Below are 20,471 nucleotides of genomic sequence, written 5' to 3' on the forward strand. Positions count from 1 at the left end.
TGAAGCACTATGGGCACAATGCCCCCTCCAGAACCAGTGGAGACTGTTATCCACTTGAGAGACTGTGGCTTTGCACTTCCTAGGATGGAACAGTGGGCAACCCACCCACTGTAGAAACTTGAGAGACTGTGGCTTTGCACTCCCCAGGATGGAACAGTGGGCAACCCATCCACTGTAGAGACTTGAGAGACTATTGTGGCTTTGCTCTCCCCAGGAGTGAATAGTGGACAAGCCACCCACTGTAGAGACTTGAGAGACTGTGGCTTTGTACTCCCCAGGATGGAACAGTGGGCAACCCACCCACTGTATAGACTTGAGAGACTGTGGCTTTGCACTCCCCAGGATTGAACAGTGGGCAACCCACCCACTTGTTAGACTTGAGAGACTGTGGCTTTGCACTCCCCAGGATGGAACAGTAGGGAACCCACCCACTGTAGAGACTTGAGAGACTGTGGCTTTGCACTCCCTAGGATGGAACAGTGGGCAACCCACCCACAGTATGGACTTGAGAGACTGTGGCTTTGCACTCCCCAGGATGGAACAGTGGGCAACCCACCCACTGTAGAGACTTGAGAGACTGTGGCTTTGCACTCCCCAGGATTGAACAGTGGGTATGTGGCCCCCTCGTGGATTTGGCGTTGTGCACTCAACCGGCTGAGGTACCCCCCCTTCGCTCCCCCTGAGGTGTCTGTTTTCTTGCTCTCTGATGCCCCTGCAATGTTCTCTCCATCATGGTCGGGGATCTTGTGTGGGCCTTGCCCATACAGTGTGGGCCCAGTGTTCCACTGACTTAATTGGAGCACTACCTGGACTACTATGCTTGGTGTATATTTTGGTTATGGTGTATATATATATTTTTACCTACTTGATTTTAATATATTACAATGGTTACACTCATTTTCTTTTGTCTTTGCATTCTTCTGGGGGGGTTGGGGGATGTAACTATCATGTATAAATAATATGTATTAGTGCGTGTGTTGTCGTGGGTGAGGGTGGGGGTGGCGGTGTTGCATGTGTGTGTCCCTGTTTTTTCCCTCCCCCCTCCCCTGTGTCGTAGGTGCAGTACTCACCGTGGTCTTCGCCGCCGGCGTTCGTGCTCCTGGTAGAGGAGCAGGAAGACTATCGCAGGGAGAATTTGGAGTTCCGGCTCCATGGTGTCCTGGTTCCTCGTGGGGTGTGTAGAGGTGAGCGTTTTCCCTTCGAAATCCTGTTTCCGCCATGTTTTTATCCGCAGTGAATCCGCCCCGGAAAAGGTGGCGGATTGGTAGGTTGTGATACTGTGTGCGTTACTTTGTCCTCCGCCTGTCTGTTGGCGGTGACCACCAAGCTGTTTGTTTGTACCGCCGTGGCGGTCGGAGTGTTAAAGTGGCTGTCTTTGTTGGCGGTTTCTGCCACGGTCGTAATTGCAAATTTTTTACCGCGGCCTGTTGGCGGTCTTACCGCCGCTTTAACACCGACCGCCAGGGTTGTAATGACCACCAAAGTCTGATACCAATGGGCGGGAGCTTTAAAACGTCTCTTACCAGCTGGGAGTAGACTTGAGATCCCTTTCCCTGCCCACACTGATGTGGGCAGGTAAACAGAACAACAGATTGCTCCCGCCCTAAGGGAATGGCATAAATCGTTATAAATTGAAGGCTTTGCGACGGAAGCTTCATGGCCTGCTCCCCTTTTATACTGGTTTGGCCAAGATGATGGTGTCCCAGGGCCCAAGAAAGCTAGGGATGTGAGCCACGATATCCCCCCCTCTTTTTATTGTACTTGGCCCCGGGATGTTGTCCCTGGGGCCTATTAAAGCTTGAGGAGGTGGGGTGCATGCCCCAGGGCATGAGGTCTCTGGGGCCCAAAGGCCAACTCTATGCTGTGCAAGCTAAGGGTTGTGTGAGGTTGGCAGCCTGCCGAGAGTTGGAAGCAGGGCCTGGCTGCAAGACAGGTCCTGCGGCTAGCCCCATGCCACACATGACCAAAGGTCATGCGCAGCATAGGGGTTGGCTGCCTGCGTGGAGTTGGACACAGGGCCTGTTGGCAGAGTGTGTCTGTCACGTTGCCAAATCTCTGCTGTGCATGGCCCTGGGACTGGCTGCCTGTTCGGGGAGGGCGTAATTTGAGATGTCATCAGTGATGTAATAAATTATGTCATAGAACATGTCATGGGGGATGTAATATGTGAGGCCATAAGCAGTGCATGACTGGGTGCAAGTTACAGTTAGCTCTGCTAACTATAACTGGGGAATTTCAGTGTTTTTTGAGTTCAAAATGCTGATGTCACTGATATATTCACCTGACCATAACGCTACTTTAACCTTTGTTTTTTTATATACATTCATAGATATCACCTACTGGTGGTCGCCAGTAGGTATAGTTAGGACCTAATTCCCATAGACAAAGTGTTTGTTGTTTTGCTAATTACTTAGGTGTAGTTTGAGGTATCTTCACAATATTTTCTAAAGTTTTGTTCAGGTAACATCAGCTGCTGTCTGGAAAGTTTCGGGATGATCCGTGAACTTGGGGATGAGAAAAAGAGGGGTCCCAAAACACGTTTTACCCATGCTATTTTCCTTAGAGACTTTGAACACAACTACAGCCAGAACCACTGAACAGAATTACACTAACTTTTGGCATAAAGCTAGGTCCTGGTCACGAAAGAGCCCTTTTTATGATCTGGTGAGGGGGAGCAAAGAAAAACTGACATAAGGGGTCAGGATGCAGGTATTCTTACCCTGTAGGGCACATGGAGGGGTCCCCGAAGTACCACTCACGGGCCAAAATGAGGTCAATAATTTTTTTAATTTTTTGGGCCAATCTATAGATCCTCTGCGGAGCTCAGCATCCCCAGTGTAACTTCACAAAGGATTTGGGGATCCAAAATCTAATGAAGAAAAAAAATACACTCACTTGTGGAAGGCTGTGCATGGCGTTGGGTGCATGCAGGAGGGCAGGCCCTGCCGCCAAGACCCGGCGGACAGCGAAAGGTTGTGTGCGGCACTAGTTGTATTAACGTATAGTAATTATATAATATTTTGTTTTACAAAACATAAAAAAATACTGAAAAAAACAAAAGTTCTGTGTAAGTTATAGTTAGGTTGATGTTTTACTCATACAAAACCATAGAAATTCAGCAGTTATAGTGATACTTTTAGTCATACATATCTGAAGAAACTACAACTCATGCCGTTAAGTAACTTTAGGTCATGAGTTATACTTTCTTAACATAAGTGTAACTGTAAATATAACTAGAACTGCTGAATTTCCACAATTTTGTATGGGTAAAACGTCAACCTACTATAACGTCCCTGTAACCTTTGTTTTTTTCAGTGAATATAGATACATTACAGAGTAGTGGTAGTTAGGATTCCAAGAGATAGGAATTCCTCTTATTTTATTTGATTGGTAATAGCAATGCCACAGTTTGACAAATCGACACAAAGATTTGCAGACCTAATCTGTTTTAAACATTGGCTGATGATACAAAGTGTTGTGGTGATTAATTAAGGTGGTGCAAAGAAAAAAGGGGAGCAGCAAACACGTTTTTCCACCAATGCATTATCCTAGACTCTTTACTCAGATGTAGAAACAAAATGGCTGAACTGATTTTCGGGGAATTTAGCAGTAATACAGATTTAAAAAAACATACATATGACAAAAGACACTGTACGACACACTACTCCACTCTACGATACACCACTGCACTCTACAACATGCCACTCCATGACTCATCGCTCCACTCTACAACATACCATTCCACTCTAAACCACTGCACAATACGCCACTCCACTGTGTGACATGCCATTACAATTTATGAGACCCCACTCCACGCTCCTCCACTGTAAGAAACTCTAGGACATGCCACTCCATTCTACTCTGCGATAAACCACTGCATTCTATTTCAATCTATGTCACTCCACTCTACGCCACTTTCTGAGACTCTACAACAAGCCACTCTATGCCACTTTACTACACTCTACTACACTCCACTCTAAGCTTCTCCACTGAATGACATTCTACTCCACACCGCTCTACGCCACTCTAAAACACTCTATGGCAGTGGTTCCAAGTTTGTGGACCGCAGCCCCTCAGGAGTCCGAGATACGTTCCCTGGGGTTCCGCGGGCCTTGTCCGGGAAGAAGGCACTTCTCCAGCTCGGGCCGTTGACAGAAACATGTTTGTTTTTATATTTATTATTTCCTTTGTGCAGGGATTTTAAAAGCCCTGCAAAGTTCCTTGTACGGCCAGCGTCTTTCCAGCAAAAATAAAAGCATCCAGATAACAATGGTGATTAATGTACCTGCTGGAGAGAAATGGGAGTTTTGTTTAGTGGCAGTTTTGACTTATCTGAGGTAGCTCAGATGGTTAATATACTTGCAAACAACACTATTTTATGTGCATAGCATAGTGGGTTACTTCTTTTGTCCCAGATATCATTTTGTTACTGTGCAGTTCATAACTTACCATCGTAATCTAGCACAGTGAGCTATGAACTGCCATCAAAGAGCGGCATGCAAACTGCATGGCACTGATCAGAAAGTTATGCTTTTTCCTCCTGTCTTTCATTTTCCATATGCTGCTAAAAAAGTTTGCTTGCGGTAGAACTACATTCTCATTATTAAACTCAACACTAACCACTGTGTTATGTTCTGAACCCTGGGTTTGTGCTTCTTGAGACCAAGCACTCTTTGAAAATGCCTACCAGTGTGGATGACATGTGAATTGTACACCTTGTGGTCCCCTGTAAAGTGCTCCGGTGCCCTACACTGGCCTAGATGCAATGCCAACCCTCCCATTACAATTGTTTGATTTTTGCATATTTGTTCAATATAAAATAATTATATCTTTAGAAATTCGAGTATTTGTTTGGTTTGGTGTGCCCTTGCTTGTATTTTTGAGAATTATTGTTTTAATGTTTGAAGATGAAATCGTACAAATGCCTTGGAGGTCCAAGTTTCCAGTAGTGTTTCGGTGGGTGTCCTTAGGAGTCAAAAGTTTGGGAACCACTGTTCAATGGCACTTTACTACACTCTATTCCACTCTATGCAACTCCTGCTACGCTACTTTACTTTACTTCACTCTATTGTAAGACTCTCTACTCCACTCTGTGACAGTGCATGAGATGCCAATCTATGAAATGCCACTCCATCGACTCCCCACTCCACTGTAACCCACTCCATTCAACTCTATTCTGTGACACTGTTCTCCACTATATGCGCCTCAGCTCTAGGCCACTCTACAACATGCCACTTTATAACATACCACTGGATTCTACTCTACTCTACTCCACACCACTACACAATACTCCTCTCCTCTCTGTGCCACTCTACAACACTGTACGACATGCCACTCCAAGCCTCTCCACTCTAACACATGCCACACCACTCCACTTTACTACACAACATGCTACTCCACTCTACTGTACAACATGCCACTCCACTCTGCTGTACGACATACCATTCCACTCTTTTGTACGACACGCCACTACACTCTACTGTACAATACGCCACTCCACATGACTCTATGACACGGCACTCCATTCTACGACATGCCACTCCACGCCACTGACAGTCAATGACGCCACTCTATGACAGCACTCCACTCTGACACTTTACTCCACTCTACTGTACTCCACTCTGACTCTATAACACTAAACGCCCCTACTCTCATTCTATTCCACTCTATGCCACTCCACTCTACAACACTCTATCCAACTCTATGCCACTCTACTACACTGTAGGCAACTCCCTCTATGCCATTCCACACTACTTTACTACAATCTCTTTATGACACATTACTCCACTTTACTTCACTACTCCTTTCTACTCCACTGTAAGACAAGCTACTCCTTTGTATGACACACCACTCCACACTATGCCTCTCCAATGTAAGAAACTCTAAAACATAGCATTTCATTTTACTCTTTAACATGCCATTACACTCTACACCACTCCACTTTAATCTACAACACTCTACCACATCCGACGCCACAACATGCTACCCCACTTCACTCTATGCCAATCCACTTTACTCCACTGTAAAGCACTCCACTCTACAACAGTAAGCTCACAGCACTCTCCTCCACTGTCCTTGACGACACTCAACTCAACGATTTGAATTATGTAAAAAAAAAAAAAATTATTATATTCAATGGAAAAAAACAAAGGTTGGAGATAAGTTAAAATAGGAAAACATCTTGTATTATTTTTATACAAAACAACTTAAACTAAACAAACATAAGCCATTTTAAAGTTATTGTTATAACTTTACAGTTACAACTTATAGTTTACGCCTCCTCTAAAACTTACTATAATTTGCGCACCTCCGTACTGCGTGTTGTCAAGTCGCTGGTCAGACTAAATTATCGAACTCACGATTCCCCATGCACTGCTTATATCCTTTCATATTACATAATTTGTAGCATGTTAAATGATGCAATTCATAAGACTTGTGGCATCTCAAATTACATCATCTATGAGAATAATGCTCATGGTAGAAGGACGAGTTATAGTTAATTTAGTCTGGCTAGCGAGTTGTCAACACTCTGTACGGAGGTGCACAAGTTATAGTTAGTTTTGGAGGGGCCGTGAATTATAACTTTAAGTTACTACTACCAGTTTATAAATATCATTTTAACATTTCTATTGTTTGTGTAGTTTAAGTTTTTTTGTATAGAAATAATAAATTACGTTTTCCTAATTATAACTTATCTTAAACCTTTGTTTTTTTTTTTACTGAATTTCTTTTCATTGACTATATATAAAGACCATAGAGGTACTACTGATCCAGAGAGAGAGTGAAAGCATGAGATGTCAAAATGTAGTCTACAGCACAGAAACACTTGAGGGGTTTGTTAAAGGAGCTACACAATCGTAACGTAAAACCCACAATGCTGAGAAAAACAGAGAAAATCTGTGGCAGGCTATAGGGGAAGGTGACTTGGACTAGTCAAAGGCCATGACCTCTACACAAAGCATACTTTGGATGACAAAAGACTTTGGGCCTGATTACAACTTTGGCGGAGGGGGTTAATCCGTCCCATATGTGATGGATATCCAGCCCACCATATTACGAGTTCCATAGGATATAATGGACTCGTAATACGGCAGGCAGGATATCTGTCACATTTGGGACGGATTAACCCCCTTCGCCAAAGTTGTAATCAGGCCGTTTGTTCAGTGGGCTTCTACAGTACATGTTCTAAGCACAGAAACTTGTTGTGCACAAAGAATGTGCTGGGCATACCCAAAGATTCAGCTCAGAAAGCCCTTAGGTAAAAGGTCCTGAGGGCAGACAAGTTGAACGGTTTGCTGTATTTTAGGGAAATTAGGTTTTGTATCACAGGCTTACCTCTTTAAAACAGATGATTGTGGCCTGTCATATTCTCAGACTTCAACAAACTCAACATTAACTAAAGATTTTTCAGCGGTGCAGGCCAAGCAGACCATGATTTAGGGACATCATGGCTGTGCATGGGTGAAAGCATTCTATGGTGTTGTTACTGTTTTAATTCAAAACCTAAAAAATACTGAAATGTGCCAATCAGGGGGAAGTGCACAACTATAACTCCCTCTCAATGTACTCCTCGTGCCCTTACCTATGTTACACAAAAAGGGTCTGATGCCATCAAAAATGACATCACCATTGACATCAACAGTAGTTTTTAGGTTTTGTGATTTAACTACAGTCTTCCTTTAACTGAAGTTTTTATGGGGATACATTTCCTATTTTTCCCAACAGACGTTGTTGTGATCAGAGGAAGCAACCATAAATTTGATTAAGCAACCTTCCTCCTATGGGTAACATAAGCTCAGCTGCGCCTCTTTAAAGGCTTATTATATGTAACTCTGCACTGTAAAGACTTGCAGATACATTTGCAGTTCCAATCTGCAAATTTTGTGGCATCCTTGTTAGTTTTTTTAATGTGGTATCCTAAATCTCATAGAAAGATACACAGATGTGTTTTATTCTGATTTGCCGAAAACATCTTAAAATTTTTGCTCTTTTGGCTACATTAGATCCATGGATCTTGCAAAAGATCTAAAGATCCCCATGGTGCATAAAAAAAATTGTGTGGCTCCACGGAGCTACCCCACTGATATATCTGAGGTAAGGGGAAGTGAGGGCATACATCAGACACAGTGGTGTAAGAAACTTCAGGGGCGCCCCCCTGCTAAGTACTTGACGCGCAACTCCCCTCCTCCCTACCTCCCTAGGACCCTCTCAGTAGTTCTCAGGCCAGTGGTACTGTGCAGAGGGGGTCCCTGGAGCTCCCCTCTCCCCTCACCACATCGCAGGGCTGTGGAGGCTGTTGTTATGCCACTGAAGTGCAAAAGGCCCCCCACTGCCTGGAGAAAAATGATATCTGATGTGCCACAGACCAAAATTACAATTTTCTCTATCGACTGTCCTCACCCGCCACATGGTGATAACTATAGCACAGGAAAGACAGATCTCATGTCAGCCCCGCATATCGCTCCTTCAGAGTTGGCTTGAGATCCACAGTTTATTTTTAAAATTAAAGTGACCATGATTATTATTAATCACCTATCTGTATGTCTCAGAGAAATATACAAAAACAACATGATTTCAAAACTATGAAATTCCCACAAAAATACAGATGTTGAGACCTTATGGTTAAGTTCAAATGAAGCATAAAAACCTGAGAAATTAGCCCGTTATTGTTCTCAATATCATTGGGACCATAACAAACAGACTGTCATAGTCCTCAATTAGCAGTGTGTTAGGTTGAAGTGGAGAGCATGCATACACATATCCCACACAGTTACAATTCTGTAGTTATGGTTGACACCTCAATACATACTGTACAAATCTGTGTGGTAATGGAGTTCACAATACAGGCATTCAGCATGAATATGAAAATACAAATTAGTCAATTCAATTCAAAGGAGCTTTATTGCGGCTACAAGAGCCAAAAAAGCGCAAGCAGTAATAAATACAAATAAATACACATAATGATAATTACAGGTAAATATAATGATAAAAGGGAGTAAAAGATAAGAGAAAATGGAAAAAAGTGGAATAAAAATGGAATAAAAGGTGCTGCACAGGACGATGGGACAGTCTTATTTGGAGTCTTTATCCAGAAGGGTTTTCCCTCTAACAAGCCAACTGGCTCCGAGGAATTTGGCGACGGCGATCACTAGAGTTGGCCTAGTGTCTGATCTGAGGATTCGCAGGGCTAGCACAGAGCTGCGGACTCCCAGTAGTCTGCATGCCGGGGCCAGCCATTTCCTACGGGGGGCGGTGTACGCGGGGCAGGCAAAAAGGACGTGAGGGAGATTCTCGACGGGGGCTTTGCAAGCTGGGCATACGGTTGATTCATTGTGTGACCAGCTACTGGTGAGAAGTCTTAATGGGAGTGTTCCAATGCGGAGCTGGAAGTACAGTTTCCTTTCCCTTGGGGCCGTGATTAGGTCCCAAAAAGCTTCGTACTTGCATGACTCTTTTAGGTTGGCAAAGTCACAAGATAGTGTAGTGTGGAGTGCAGCTCTTGTGTCTTCGTAATTTGCCATTTGCCAGTATAGTTTCTTTAGTTCGCTTTTCGAGGGAAGACTGACGTGGTTGGTGAGTTCCAGAGATCATCGAGCCCAAGTGAGTACAGTGAACCCTTGATGCATCGTAGCCAGGGGATTCTGTGAATATGGTCGGCTTTTAGGATGACCTGTAGAGCTTCAGTGAAGATGTCGAGCTCTGGAGTGGTCCAGAGACGCCGCCAGTACAGCAGAGGTCGCAGGCGGGCTTTGTGTCCAATGCGTTTGATACCGAGATCCTTGAAAAGAGGGAACAGTGGGGTGCTTAGCGGAAGGGACACAAGGTTTCTTAGGAAGTTGTTTTCAGCGGTGGTTAAGTCTTGGGTTTTGGTATAGCCCCACAGTTCAGCCCCGTAAAGCGCTGAGGAAACGGCCTGGGCTTCTTATAACTGTAATGCTGGGCGAATTGGTTTTGTGTGTGAGAGGTGAACATTTTTTAGTAGTACCCCTGTTGTTTGTTTTAGTTTTAGGGCTTGTTTTCCTATGTGTGGCTTCCAGGACATGTTGTCAGTGAATGTTATGCCCAGGTAGCTGAAAATGCCCACCTTCTCAAGTGTGGAGCCCTCTAAAGTAAACTTCCCTTTAAAAGATCTGTGGGGATTGAGGGTCATTAGTTTTGTTTTCGAGGCGTTGATTTCGAGTCCCTGTGATGAGCAGAAATGCTCGAAGCACGCAAGGAGTTTCCTTAGACCACTAGGGGTCTTGGATATCAGAAGAGTGTCATCGGCAAAAAGTAAGACTGGGATTTTTTGTGTGCCAAGTGAAGGTACGTCAGCCTGCAGTCTGAGGAGGGAGGGGACGATTTCATTGATATATAGGGAAAAGAGGGTTGGGGCAAGTACGCACCCTTGCCGCACACCCCGGGAAACGTGGATTCTATCAGTTAATTGGCCCTTGTTGCCCCACCTGACTTGTGCGTAGTTGTCCTCGTGGAGACGTATCAAAATGGCAAGAATGTGCTCCGGGATTCCCATCCGAAAGAGAGTGTCCCATAGTTTGTTGCGAGGTACTAGGTCAAAAGCAGATTTGAGGTCCACAAAAGCTACATAAAGACTGCCTTTACCAATGAACACTGTTTTCCAATATAATAATAGGAATCTGAGGGCTTGATCAGTGGTGGAAATTTTCTTCCGGAAACCGGCTTGGAGGGGGCTAAGGATATCGCGGTCCGTCATCCATTCTTCGATCTTTCCTAGGAGGCAGTGGCAGAAGGCTTTTTGGACACAGTCAATTAGGCTAATAGGTCTATAGTTGCAAGGAAGTGATCTGTCGCCCTTTTTAAAGATTGGAATAACAATAGCCGCTTTCCAAGACTCGGGAATTTGCGCCCCAGATGCTATTGCGTTACAAATTAGTCAAACAGTTCAAAAGTTATAAAGTTGGAGTACTGGAGTTGAAAAACTTGTCACTTTTCCATGGGTTTTCCCACATCCAACATTGCCATAAATAACTACTGCACTGCTAAACAAGAGTGTTCAAGCTTCTAATGGCACATCCTTTCCGTCATTCGTTGCCTTTACTTGAGTCTTTGAATTTTCTGCCAGACATTTTGAAGATTTGAGCAAATATGTGGTAGTCTAATGCACATGTACCATGTAATCTCCATAAGTAGAATCGATCGCAAACAACAAAACTACAAGCAAAAATTGTGAGTGTGCCATTAAACACAATACGTGTATGGGGAATGCTGTGAACAGGCTAATATGGCCTGTTCAGCTGGTCATCAGATCACGAAGCTGGTGATCTAATTACTGTGCATTTTCTATATTTCTCCACCATGGGCTGGAGAGTGTTAGAGAATGCTTCTTTCCTGTGAATTGGCAGGCCAGTATTTCTTCTGCTCCATGGTAATCAAGGTGGACTTTGGCATGGTAGCCACTGTTCATTGTATGTGGCCCTGCAAAGGACGGTGCTGTTTTCCCATTTCTATAGCGCAACGTTTGAGTATCCTACAACGCTGGCTTTCAACTGATCATAAAAAACAGATGGGAAAAAGGAATGAATGACACATAAGAGGAGAGAAGCCGCCAACAATGAGAGACAGGAAGTGACGGACTAGTATGCGTATGAACCCTGGCTGCATTGTGAGACGAATGTCCTAAACAGTTCTATTACCCAAAGAAGCATGTCACAGTATTCAAAAGAGACTCACATAAACTTTTTGTTACATCATATTAAAGCGTAAAATACTGTGCCAATTATACTCACATCCAGCTTTGTAAACAATACTTTAAAAAACAATCTGCTTTACAAGTATATGTGCAAGTGTGTGAACCTCGTGTAGGATGCTGTTATTAGATCAAAAAAGGATTGTTCTTAAAATTCCCATCAAAAGTTATTAACCTTCCCATGAAAACTGACCAGATAGCCAGTGGTTGTGCGCAAAAGGAAATTATGGGTGGTCAAGATTTGCATGTCAAGTGCAGCAAATATTTTCATGAAAGTTTAAGTTTGTGATCCTGACTGCAGTAATTTGAAATAGTTGAGAGAAATTTAACGAAGAATTGCATTTGGGAACTGAAGCCATAACTCTCTTCAGTAGGGCTATGTCCTGCAAGCTGTCTTTACACTGTGCCTCAGTGGTTTTAAAAGCTATTACTTTTATGGGTGATATTGGGATATGTGCCACAGGATGCTACCCACGGTTCAAAGCAAATAAGTGGACTGGATGAGCAACTCTTGAATAGACCTGGGAGAACTGATAACTCTGTAAATTGTGTTTTTGTTTTGCTTCAACAGAACCTGGCCTACAACACTGTGTGCACCACTCCCTACCCAGAGCCTGCTTCTTACCTCAACGATGCTGCTGTCTGTGACTTTGCTGCATGCAGTGAGATCCAATTCTTGTAGATTCTTCAAAGACCTAAGTGAAGGCCCTGGTTTCTCCTGAGATGTCTTAAGATCAGATTCTGTCAGCAGCCGAGGCCTGTCATCCACATAAGGAGGAGGTACAAAAAAACCCATGTTTCCAAACGTCCGGCTGAACTTTGGTCCCATGTCCTTCTGTACAAAAAAGGGAAGAAATTACAAATCCACACCCAAAACTAAAAACACTCTCCCTGCTCATCACAGAGGTTCGGAGTGCCAAGCAAAAAAAAAAACGATATTTTTTAATTAGCTCTCATTCCAAAAGGTAAATGGAGAGTCTCGTACAAGTATTGCAAATTAGGATTAACTGTCAGCCATTTCTTAAAACTGCTTTTAGGAAAATAATTCTAGGAATGAACTACTGTGAGACAATGAGTAACTCTCTCTTCTTTATGAGTCAGCACTGAGCATTTTGGAGAGGGCCAGGGAGACATGTACAATGCAGCCTTAAAATATATTAAAAGATCCCTCCTATAAAATGTTATTGCTATCTACTACATTAGGCTAGGTTGCACATTTTCATTCTTACAACACAAACATCCTTGTCTAGTAAGAACAATAATCTCACTAATCTTGCAATACAAACTTAATGTGTCTCCAACCATAACAGGTTCAAGCTTTTGTGAACTTTAATATCCGAGACATTATTCAAATACCTCTAATCAAAAAGTGCTAGGAATTCTCAGACTTTAGGCACATTGATATCTCACATTCCTATGATGCTATATTTCATGCTTACACCATTTAGTCACAAACTACTCTTTAACTGTTCCTAGTGTGATACATGGTGCTCTCCTCTAGCTAAAGGAACGAAAAAAGCAAAACATGCAATAGGTATAATAGATCAATACCCTATTTCAATCCTCTGGAAGCCCTGTATTGAGACATGTTCTTTTGTTGCTATAGATTCCACCTTACCTCTTCTTGTAATTTAACATCCTGTCTGGGTTCCTCTAGGCCGAGCAAGCCCCAATCTGTCAGTTCCTTACACCAGGCAAGACGCAGTACAGTCAGGTGGAGAAGATACGTGCAGATAGCACGCAGGCTCACATCAGTGAGCGACATGCAGGAGGAGAGGTCCAACACTCGCAAACACCCACTAAGTGAGCGCACCAGGGAGACCACATACATATCCTGTTAGGAGAAGATACACAGAAAATACTTTATGTATACTAACTCTATAGCATTCCACCTTATTTAGCAAAGTTTCTTCCTGGCCTAAAATTTTGTATTTTATTGCAATCATGCTGTGAGTGTCGGTCTCAGTAAGAGAAATACACCTTAAACAGTGACAGGGAAGTTTACTACTATGAAAAGGGATGCTCTTTCAAGAATGACTGTCCAAAGCCATGAAAAGAACATAATAATAAAAATAATAATAGCAATAGCAAAGTGTTTCATTTATAGCACTTGTTACTGCAGATGTGTCTCCCTATAAAACTATACCTGATGAGAACATACCTTGAGCATCGAGCAGCAGGCCATGTTGAGGGATGCCAGCTTGGGTTGGAGGTGTGGAGCTGAGAAACCCTTCACCAGTTCGGTCCCGTTCACCAGAGAACACTCTGACAAATCCAGGGACCGCAGCTTCTCCAGATCAGCAATACCTGCAAGGCCCTTGTCTGTCAACCACTGAACTTTCCCCAGGCTCAGATTTTGGATGTTTTGAAGGCGAGAGGACACAGATAGCACAGCACTGTCTGACATCTCAGTGCAACCACTCAGATCAAGGGTGGTCAGGTCGGGCTGGTGTTTGCTTAAAAGGATAGCAGCCTCAGAAGAGAGGTCTCGACAATTCTGCAGGATGAGCTCTGCCAGGTGTAGCCCTTCCACCTGCACGAAGGAGCGGATTGCTTCCTTGGTGATTCCAGTACCACTTAAATCTAGTGATCTCATGCAGTTCACTTGCCCTTTTAAGAACCTTAGCACATTCCGAAATGAAAGGATGGCTGAAGAGTTATACTCGTTAGAACCTCGGTATGGATCAAACTCAAATGCGATGTGGCAGCGGGCCAATGAGAGCTTCTCCAGATGGGGAGTGCAGCTAGTGAAACGGTTAAACATCAGATCAGACAAGTAGCGTATGCCAGCGAGATTTAATTCCTGCAGGTTGGCTAGGACCTCCTGAACCCTAAGAATAATCTCAGGTTTTGACAGTAGGGTTCCTGACATGAACAAGCTGTTGCATCCACTGAGATCCAAGGAGCGCAGGTTGGGGCAGCTCAGAAGGAGCGTTGTGAAAGAGGAGTCTGTTAGGCTGCTTCCATGCAGGTTTACACTCTCAAGATAGGGCCCAAGGTAGAATGCCACATGTCTAATAAGGTCTCGTGAAATTGTGGATCCATCAAGGCTATTCAAACTGATGCATGGGGAACACCTTCGTGACAAGCCTTCAATGGTGTTGAGAGCAGATGAGGTGGCTGGAAGACAGTAAACAAGCTTTCTCTGTGGACAGAACAGACAGCCATATTGGAATAATTCAGAAAAGCAATGATAAAACTCAGATTTTAATTTGAAGCAACACATGCAAAGCTTTAAATGGAATTTCAGATGGGTAGATTCCAAGTATCATCACAAACCAGAAAAGCAAAGCTTGAGTTTTCTCTGATGATAGTTGGAACACTTAAATGACAAAGACTCTGTTACTGATACCTCCCTGTCTACAATGTTATGTGGTATATTGCCCCATCAGTGTCATCGAGGGAGAGACTAGGTATTAGGAGGAAGACGCGTACACAGTAAAGCTTTCCTCCCCCTCTCTCTTGGGATCTTTTCCCCTTTACATGTGATAAAAGACCACCCTCTCTCCACCAGCTCTCGCACATTCTCTCCTCCTTCCCTTACTACGCTTAAAAAGTATACCTGCTGCCACACCACCAATCCACACCTCCCCCACAACCCTCCACGTTGATTTTGATAATGCCTCTCAATATTTCTATTCATTATTGCTCACTCCATTCCCAAAAGCAACCATCACCACTCACTCCAAAAATTCTCCTTCAGAGGTGAAAAATGAAATACCAATTCCAAACAATTAGTCTGTCCCAACATCATCAATCCTCCCTCAGCCCCACCCTCTTCAACATCTACATGGCCCCTCTCGCCAACATCCTCCGCCACCACAGAATCACAATCATCTCATATGCAGACGACACCCAGCTCATGATCTCCCTCACCAGAAACACAGCCACCACCAAGATAAACCTGCACACCGGACTCCTCAACATCGCCAAATGGATGACAGCAAGCCACCTCAAACTAACCTCAAACAAAACAGAAATCATCATCTTCGGCCCCAACACAAGATGGCATGGAATGACTCCTGGTGGCCCACCACCCTCGGACCACCCCCAACACCCACCGCCCACGCATGCAACCTTGGCATCGTTCTAGACTGATCTCTCTCCATGACTCAGCAAATCAACGCCATATCATCTTCCTGCTTCAACACCTACGCAAGACTTTCAAAGGGATTCCTTCAGAAACAAGAAGAATGGTCACCCACGCCCTCATCAGCAGCAGACTGGACTACAGCAACACCCTCTACACAGGGACCACAGCCAAGCTTCAAAGAAAACACCAGCGAATTCAAAACGCAGCCGCACGTCTCATCCTCAACCTCCCTCGCCATGAACACATATCCACCCACCTCAGATCCGTACACTGGCTGCCCATCAACAAAAGGATCTTCTTCAAAGTCCTCGTCCACGCTCACAAAGCCCTCCACGACACTGGACCGGCCTACCTCAATGAACAAGTAAACTTCCACATACCAACTTGACAGCTCCGCTCCGCCGACCTCGCTACAATCCCCTGCATCCAATGCACCACCTCCAGCGGCAGAGCCTTCTCCCACCTCGCCGCCAAGACCTGGAACTCCCTCCCCACCAACCTAAGCAAGCCCCAGGACCTCCTAACCTTTCAGAAAGCACCTCAAAACCTGGCTTTTTTAGCAGTAACGGGCAACCCCCCCCCCCCCCCCACAGCGCCTTGAGACCCTAACAGGTGGGTAGTGCGCTTAAGAAATTATTTGACTGATTGATTGATCAATCCACACCAAATAGTTTAGACCAGTGCTGCCCACACACATTTCTCCATCACATTGTCAATATTTTCTCCACTACCACCTTTACCCACAAACATTGTTGTTAAAACTACTCATCCACCATCAGTTTTGATAACTGCCCATTTCATATGCTCAACACAAGTTATCTAGCTCACCTTCCATGAAACACAAACGTCATCACAGCTTCATAACCAAACTTCAGCAGACCTTTATCATTTATTTCCTCAGCAGTTGTTTCACATGTCTTGTTCACCATTGTGCAAAATAAAAGCGTCTTTCTGTATTTTTATTAATTTTTATAGCGATTCAAATCCCAGTCATGCTTTCAAGAATTATATAGCAGAACAGTGTTAGCGAGCAGAATATTTCAGACTGTGTTCCGGGATGCTTGCAAAGCATGGTGCATAATGGGAGAGAGTGTTTTACCATGTGAGGTGGTGGGGAGAGAGTTAGGGTAATACATTCAGGGGTAGGGTGAGCAAGGGGGAGGATCAATCCTTGGGAGTAAGTTAAGTGAAGAAATGAAGACTCTTCTGGTTTGTTCTGAAGAGCTAAAAACGTATGGGCAACTCTTAGGTGCTGGAACAGTTCATGACACAGCCATGGGGCATAAGGTGCTATGGCCAAGTTCCATGAGTGTTTTTGTTTCTTACATTTCGAGTCAAACAAGAGCAATACTAGATGTCCTACTTTACCTGAAGCTGGGAGTCCTGAGCTGCAAAGTACCACATCCGATTTACAAGTGCTGCTGCCTTCTGGTCCGTAACAGACAGGAAGCTTAAGATGTAGCTAATAATCTAAAAAAAAAACACAGAACAACACAGTTAAGTCAAGACAGTCTTTTTTCAATTAGAAGAATAATCATACGAGAACAATAAAAATCCAAACACTGCATGATACAATAAAAGTAAGTGAATATATTAAACAGAGCATGTTGGAAAAGCATTGCCTTGCTCAACTTTACATTTTAAGAAACATCACACAGAATTGCAGACTTCTACTTTATTTAACATCTGAAAGAAACAATGTGCTGCTCTGCATCCGTTAAAATTTTAGATCCTTAAAACAGAATTTGGAGCAAGAATTAGATGAGAGCAGGAGAGCGCCAAGTGTCGACCAGATGCAGGGCACTCACCCACGAGAAGCAGTCAAGACAAGCAGGAGACAAGGACCCAGCAGAGCCAATGATTAAGCCCAGAAGGGAACAGGGGTCGGTGAGAGGTGCACAGGCAGGTGGATGTGTATGGGTGAACTGGTCCAGGAGGGTCGGACAGTATTGTCTTTGTTTGAGCAGCGCACCACTTTGCCTTGCTCTGCAGTGCACCACCCGGGGCAGGTCCAAGGCTGGTTCAAGTTCTTCGCCATCCCCTACTGACGATTACCAGCCCCTTAACAGCTCCCCTTGAAGTCATTTGAGGTCTCCTCGCCCACAACACTCTCTTGGAGCACTCCATTTACAGAGCACTCAGGTGAGGTGTTCCTCACTCCAAGGACATCCTATTTCGCTAAGGGTATGAAGGCGTCCAGTGGTAAGGAGAGAGGAAGGAGGCCTCTGGATTTGTGGGTAACGGAGTCCGGTTGGCTGGAGCTCAGTGCGGTGTAACAACTCAAGGTGCTCAAACCTCAAGTGTGGAGAACACAATAGATGTAGGCAGTGTGGCTCCATGGGCACATGGAAGTGGGCAGCTCGTGCGGCTTCTCCTTGATGCGCTGACGGTACCCACCCCCCAGTCTGGCAAAAAGGGCTCAACTCTTTACTGCAGACCCCATGGCCTGCCTCCACCACTGCTAGCACCTACTTGTACCCACCTAGCTGCAAGCTCAAACACAAACACAGAGGGCCTTCCATTGTGGGCCGCATGAAACAAAAAGTGAACCAAGCTGTAAAACTACAGTTGTCTTCCATGATTCTAAGAACTAGGTGTAGGGTTGGTTTAGGCAAGTGGACTGGTACCTTTTGCTATCAAAGTTAGAAGATTTGGTGAGGAAAGCAGAAAAGGTGTAAGCCTCCACAATCAGGCTGGCTAAGGGTCTGTCCCTCGGCCTCACAAGGCTTACCCCGAACATTCTTATTAAGTAAATGGCTCACAGACACTTCAAACTGCTTTGCTGAAACAACCTCATAGGTCAAGCACCAGTCAGCACCTGTTACAACCCTGCCTCCAAGGGACACTGAATACACTAATCTGGAAAATCATCATCACCAGGTAAGACAAAGCAAACTGAATCTCGGACAACATGGAGTCCAATCTCCAGCAACACAAGCAAGGCCCAAAGCATGATGTCTCGTGCAGAGCAACCTACAATTTAAGGCCAAAGTTTAGGAAATTGTCAGTTATCCCTCTTCATCAGATTCGGCATGAGCAAGAACCAACAACCAATCTTCGACTAACTTCTACCTAGATTTTCATGGCAGAGCATTCATCCCTTGGGGTGTAGCCCTCACTTTTCCAACACCTGGCTCACTGCCAGGCATTTATAAAATCTCCAGTCCACTTCTAATCCTGTGCCCTTACAAGTGGAGTCAAAAACCCCACCTCTCAAAAAGGCTTGGAAAATTCACTATTGGGCCTCGCTCCCAGAAATGTTTCAAGCAACCGTGGATGCCTTAAATTTCTATTCCAAAAAATTGGCACCACAAGTGGGTCTTATAACATGCTGGCGGTCTACCTGACCAGCATGTACGCTAAATTTGAGGACTTAACATTCCAAATCAATAGAGTTCGGCTTCTAGTCAAACCTGACTCTCCTTCCTGAACATGTGCCCCCCTGATTGATAAACTGAAGTCTCTTCTGACAGGGTTACAAATCTTAATAAATTAAATAAAAATATACTCGAAAACACCTCCACCTTATGAAACCAATGTAGAAGATGCTTCAAATAATAGCGAGTCACTTGAGCACTCAGGAACAGTCCACTAGGGCTCGCCCATATCCATCAATAAGATGGGAAGGTGCAGGCAGTTGTTGGCTTCAGTTAACAAGATTTAGTTGAAAATCCCTTGCTTAAGACCCCCTTAACCCCTTCTGGCAACAACCACAGCTCGTCCGAGGTTGTGCTGATCAGACATCAACCACTGCCTACAAGCCCAAAGGACTCTTCCTCTGACAATAGTACTCAAGGCGAAAGAAGGTACAGAAATTCGTCAGACAGCAAAAACAAGATCTTCCATCTTACAAAATGATGGCTCAAACGACTCCGCGAGGGCAGCAACAAACTTTACGTGAAGATGAATCCTCATCACAAGAAGGTGTGCCCCCATAATCCGCGAAATTCTATCCAATTATCAAAAAGGATACCTTAGCCTTAAAAAAAAAGTCAGCTGCTAAAAACGTATCACTATCAAAACCCCACAGTTCCCCTATGATAAATGGTCCCACTTTAAGGCCCAAGAACATTATATATCTACCAGCCATAGAGCAAGGCCTGTAGAAAATACTGGGCCGGAACACCAGCCCTGAGCACGTACAAAACACGAGCCAGTCCTCCATGGTTAGCTCTCTAGAGTGCGTAAGGGCAAAAGTAGGGCCAAACAGGCACAGCAAAACACCAAATAGAATTATGGACAGACTCTCTTTTGTGATAACAGTAAATTCGGAAACTCCGACAGATTTCTACAATTTCCAATTTTTGAAGTGCAATCAGACCTCCTTCAAATTATTTGGGCTGACAACAAGAATTAGATCGTCCCACCCTCAGCACCAATGACAGCTGCAAAGCCCTACTTTGGAACACCTGCATGTAAAATGTTGAGGACGAGCAGGGATGGCTCTCATTTTACTAATACAGGCAAAATGGTAAAGAGTCCCTCGCCTGCTCCCACATCAAAATCTCAGACTGTTTATCCCTAACTCTGGCTCCAGAGGACCCCACAATGTCCTGAATCAGGGAAATATCAACACCAACAAGCTCTAATTCATCAAGTCGGCCCACATTGACTACATAAGGTCTCTTCCACCAAAGGGCCCTTGGGGGAATCGAACAAACTGATGTAAAC

The 20,471-nt window shown here is 44.3% G+C and overlaps 1 protein-coding gene across 2 annotated transcripts in view; it reads right to left on the reverse strand.

Annotated features, from left to right (window-relative positions):
• LOC138267979 (F-box/LRR-repeat protein 2-like) overlaps window positions 1–20,471 on the reverse strand; it is a 127,687-nt gene that overhangs the window by 57,748 nt on the left and 49,468 nt on the right. For both annotated transcript variants that reach the window (XM_069217284.1, XM_069217285.1), the window contains exons 2-5: window positions 17,169–17,270; window positions 13,869–14,852; window positions 13,326–13,541; window positions 12,333–12,542 (exon numbers count right to left, since the gene is read on the reverse strand). In XM_069217284.1, the coding sequence (XP_069073385.1) occupies window positions 12,333–12,542; window positions 13,326–13,541; window positions 13,869–14,852; window positions 17,169–17,270 (1,512 nt within the window). The remainder of the gene's footprint in view (window positions 1–12,332; window positions 12,543–13,325; window positions 13,542–13,868; window positions 14,853–17,168; window positions 17,271–20,471) is intronic.

The sequence above is a fragment of the Pleurodeles waltl genome, chromosome 12 (assembly GCF_031143425.1).
Source record: "Pleurodeles waltl isolate 20211129_DDA chromosome 12, aPleWal1.hap1.20221129, whole genome shotgun sequence".
NCBI lineage: Eukaryota > Metazoa > Chordata > Amphibia > Caudata > Salamandridae > Pleurodeles > Pleurodeles waltl.